We start from the raw sequence: 4,797 nt of genomic DNA on the forward strand, positions 1-4,797 counted from the left end.
CCAGTAGGATGCATACTCATTTCATGTTTCATATGATATGAGGAATGAAGGTCCCACACTTGTGCGTATATTGACATTAATAAATATGCATTTGATGTTGTAATCGAGAATGCCAAAGCATGTGGGCATTAGCTGGTAGATACTTGTTTGACATTATCTCGATGTACTTGGGTTTATTGTAGCAAAACTCGTTAAATCTTCATGACATTGATTATTTGTGCATACATCCTCCAATTCTCGTCTAAATGAAGACAATGACCTATTCATAGCATTTCTTTGGTACAATGTAGTTACCTCTTGGATGCATACTTATTTCATGTTTCATATGATATCTATGGCATGCTTTATTCGATGAATCATATGGAAATGGCCCGAGGTGAGCCGATTGGATATGGTACCGGACAGAGTGATGATGTTATAGCCAATGTTGGCTGGACACCCAATGTGATCTGGGAGATCCAATATTCCGGGTGAGTATCTGGTACTCATAAGTCCCCCAAAGGGTCACGTGAAATCTACTGCAGGAGCGTGTGTATAGTACTGGTGCTTTATGGCCTTTGCATTTGCATTGTATCTCATCCTTATTTGATTTCATTTACATGATCTAGCTTGTTCATGGGTTCTTGAGAAGAACTGGATTATTTGCTTACTTGGTGATTCATGGAATCTTATTTGGTTGTGAAAGCATTTCATATCTTATTTATTAGTTTCAATTATTGTATTGATTTTTGGACTCTCTTTATCCATGTTGTACAAAATGACTTTATAATCTACATGAATCGATTACTAATCAAGTGTGAAGCATTGGAAAGACCAATCCTCGCATAGCTTCAGTTTAGGGTAGGTCGAGTCAACGATGCTGCTGAGTACACGTGTTTTCCCATACTCACTTTACACTTGCTACACCCTTTATTTACCAATACAAGTCCGAGCTATTGCCGATCGTTGAGGAGTTACTGATGGAGTTATCCGGGTGAGCTGCTTGGCTGATCCGCAACACGGGACTCCATCTCTATCTTATTTCTTGTCTTTTACTTTTTAGACAGTTATGTAGACGTTCCAGACTTGGATACTCATATTAGTGGCTCATGTACTTATTACTCTAGGTTTTGGGAGATGTATGGTTTAATTTTCCACATTTTTGAGTTATAAAACGCTTTTATTGACTTATGCCTTATTCTTTCTTTATTTTTTCACTTAATAATTGGTTATAAATTTATGACTTGATTTGGGGTCGCCTGTGTGTTTGCGTAGGTGTCCACACGGCTATTTTGGTTTTTGGGTCATGACAATAAATTTTAGGCTAAATAGTTTGGCGCCCACCGTGGGGTCAGAGCAATATAATTATCGCAAGAAGAGTGCATCGAATTTCTGCACTCGTCTTCTCCATATTTTCTCATGAACAAAATAGAGTCTCTGTGTGGTTCGTGACTGTCTTCAAGTTCGACGAACTTGTTGGCGTTTGAGGCACCGCTACTTCAACAAAAGGTATATTCATTCTATCCTGTAAGGAAGTAATCCAACCCTTCAGACATAGTGAGGAGACTAAATTCCTTAAAGAACACACAGTGAATATTTCTGTGGGTTCGTATATTTAATTAAAAGTTTTTATTTTTCTTGTTTAATAATTTTCCAATTTATTTCGCATATTATTTTGAACACAGATTATTAACAGCTGCGACAATGTCCAAACATATAAAGTATCATATCTTAATTAAAGTCAATTTCCGGACAGATCTTGCAACAAATTAAAATCTAAAGATAATCAATTATTACAAAGAAGAATCTATAATAAGACAAAACTCCAACTATATATGGACCAAGGATAAACTCAAACAAGACTCGAGTAAGGATCAAACTCCTCCCATTATTTGTTGTGGCAAAAAGAAAAAGTAGGAACAATCATAAGCACCAAACAAGGGAAGACAACTAGCTAGGAACTATCTGGTTCCCTTGGATGGTGAATGGTAGCATGAGTAAATGCATACCAAGCAGCAAAAATATAAACCAAAAGACCAGACACCACTAAAATAATCAACGAACTCACTGCAAGTATCGTAGATTTAGCTCCACATGACAACAGCCCGAGCTTAATCTCAACCACATTCAACATTGAAACCATTAGAAACAAGCACCCCATCACAGAGGAAACAGCAGTCATCAACATTCCCGTTCTCAAAACTGTGCGGTTTACATGAACGCTGAATCCGTCAGCAAGTTCTTCATTGTTGAGAAGGCTGAGAGAGAGCTTTAGGGCCTGAGCGACGAGTGACGAGAGAAGGAAGAAACTGAAAGAGAGAACTTCGAAGATTACAAGATGTTTTAAGGTTAAGATTCCAGGCTGACAACTTTGGCGGTTGTTGAGAGTTTTTTTTCCACCCGGAGATGCAAATGATAGCCCGACGAAGATGGCTAAGGTGAAGAGTGAGTTTACGTTTATGACTCCGTCCAGTGCTGTCACGGCCACGCTGGTACTTTTGCCATGGCTAGGTGATGATGGCCTCGATGGTGATGTTCTACTTTGGGTGTTCCTGCCAATGGATTTTGTTCGGACAAAACTAAACACTGTTAATCAAGAAAAAAAAAAAAACTAACAAGAATGGTCTTTTGCGTCAAGAAATTCGAACGAGTTCACAATTCAGTCACGTCCAGTGCACATGAACCCATGCTCCCTACCTAAATATGTCATTTGTGTACAAGGTTATTACTTTGTTCTTCCAGGTTATACTAATTTAACTTTCTACGAATGATTACTTGCTAAGGTGCCGATATTTTAAACATTTATACTGATGGTATGTAAAATTAAAAGCTTACAATTAGTAGAGACGAATTTCTGATGCACAAAACTCTATTGATAGTAAACAACCTAGCTGAAAGATGCAATTATGCTAACCTTCATATTCATTATGTAGAATCCTCTTTCACTACAAAAAAGAACAGGTATTAGCTGTGAAATTCGTCTCTAATCCATTTGCTAAATTACTCGTATCTAATAGAATTTTTTGATAATCCATTTCCAATCTATCGCAAAATAGGCCTAGCGACGAATTTTGCTGTTTAGCGACAGAATTTGTCCGTCACTAATCCTATATTTTAATAGTGTTTAATTGATAGGTGTCAATTGATATATAGGAACTAGTAACTGTAGTATAAAATCTCGCATATAGTAGATAATATAGTATTTGGCTAGTCGCATAAATAATGTAGCTAGCGTTTAATCGTTAAGTTACTCGCCCGAGAATCTATGCATTATTTCATGTGGGATATAGGGGCGACTCAACAAATTTAGTAGCCTAAAGCCAAACTGTAATATGAGGCCTTAATTTATTTTGTGTCATTTATTCCAATGACAAATGTAGATGACCCAAAAAGATCTAAATGAGTTTTTCTTTTTCAACACTATCAGTCACAATTCAAAAAAAATTCTTTTTTATACTCGTTCCATCCGAACATCCTTGTCGTATTTCGTTTCTAAGAGTCAAATCATATACATTTTGATCAAACATTTCAAAGATATTTTTTCATTATATTGATATGAGAAAAATTACAACTTATGTACTTTTCGTATAGTTTTTGAATATCTAACTTTAAACATATTGAATTTATCAAATTGACTCTCGAAAAGTGAAAGATACCGATTATTTTGGAATAGAGGGCGTAAATATTTCATAATTTGTACACTATACCTTTTTTTTTTCTTGGAATACACTATACCTTTTAATAATTTTTTTTTTAAAAAAATATAACATATACATATACTATAATTAGAAAATGGGAGTGGCCTTAGAGGCTCTACCCTCTTGCCGGCCCTGGCGCCTGGCGGGATAGAATGTGGAAATAAGAATGACGGTGTTAGCAGGGTGGGGATTGAATTATTTTAAAACTAACCTTTTAAAGTAAGTACGTAATCCATGGATAACAATCTCCTCATTATTAATCACAACACAACAATCATTTCATTATTAATCACTGCATAAGCAACTATTACATTAAAATCCCTGCAAAAACTAAGTAGAGAGTAATGAAGCTAGAAAAATGGGGATCATGAGGGTGGTTTACCGTGCATTTGGCATGGTTGATGCTTGAAATGGAGTCGATTATTTGCAGAATTTTCACTCGCTGTCAAGAGTGTTTTGTTGAAAGCTCTCTTACGTTTTTTAAACGTGTGTTTCCTTGAAATGGAGGTAAAGCATTTGCATATGCGTGATTTGCATGAGCCTTGAAAGAGTGTGATTTCGATATATCTTCACATAAGCTTTGTGATACTTGGGAACAGGTAAATTAAAAGCAGGCTGGAGTGAGTTTGACTTAAAGAAATTATTCTAGAGAACAAGTAAAAGTTATAGTACCAGGTATTTTTATTTGTTAAATTTTTTGAAGTGGTTTGCTTTGACCACAAGCCTTACGAAATAGCTGAAGACGTATTAGCACATCACAAAGAGAAAATTATGTCAAACCATTGACAAGTAGAATAAACTTTGTAAAATGGCGAATGATGTAGTGGACACTGAAACCGAAGGCTTGAAAAGTTACTCATCATCGTGTCAATAGGTTTGGTTCTAATTAACGAAAATGAATTTAGATTGAATTGTGATAAACGGATAATGATATACTGTATTACATATTGACTTTGAGGAAAAAAATCATCTCTTTATAAGTAAAGTCACATTTTGGTATAAGTTACCTTGAAGCCTATCAATGAAATAATTTCGAGCTTGAACTCCGACCATAGGTGTTTATCATACAAACTAGTTACTCGTATAAACGAACTAGTCATGTAAATGTCTTTACATATGA

General features: G+C 35.6%; 1 protein-coding gene across 1 annotated transcript; it reads right to left on the minus strand.

Annotated features, from left to right (window-relative positions):
* Window positions 1–1,727: 1,727 nt before the first annotated feature.
* On the minus strand, window positions 1,728–4,286 carry LOC132058377 (uncharacterized). The gene is made up of 2 exons (XM_059450905.1): window positions 4,060–4,286; window positions 1,728–2,531 (listed from the first exon to the last, which is right to left on the minus strand). Exons 1-2 carry the CDS (start codon window positions 4,071–4,073, stop codon window positions 1,934–1,936), a joined length of 612 nt encoding a protein of 203 aa, XP_059306888.1. The 5' UTR covers window positions 4,074–4,286; the 3' UTR covers window positions 1,728–1,933.
* Window positions 4,287–4,797: the final 511 nt, after the last annotated feature.

The sequence above is a fragment of the Lycium ferocissimum genome, chromosome 5 (assembly GCF_029784015.1).
Source record: "Lycium ferocissimum isolate CSIRO_LF1 chromosome 5, AGI_CSIRO_Lferr_CH_V1, whole genome shotgun sequence".
Lineage (NCBI taxonomy): Eukaryota > Viridiplantae > Streptophyta > Magnoliopsida > Solanales > Solanaceae > Lycium > Lycium ferocissimum.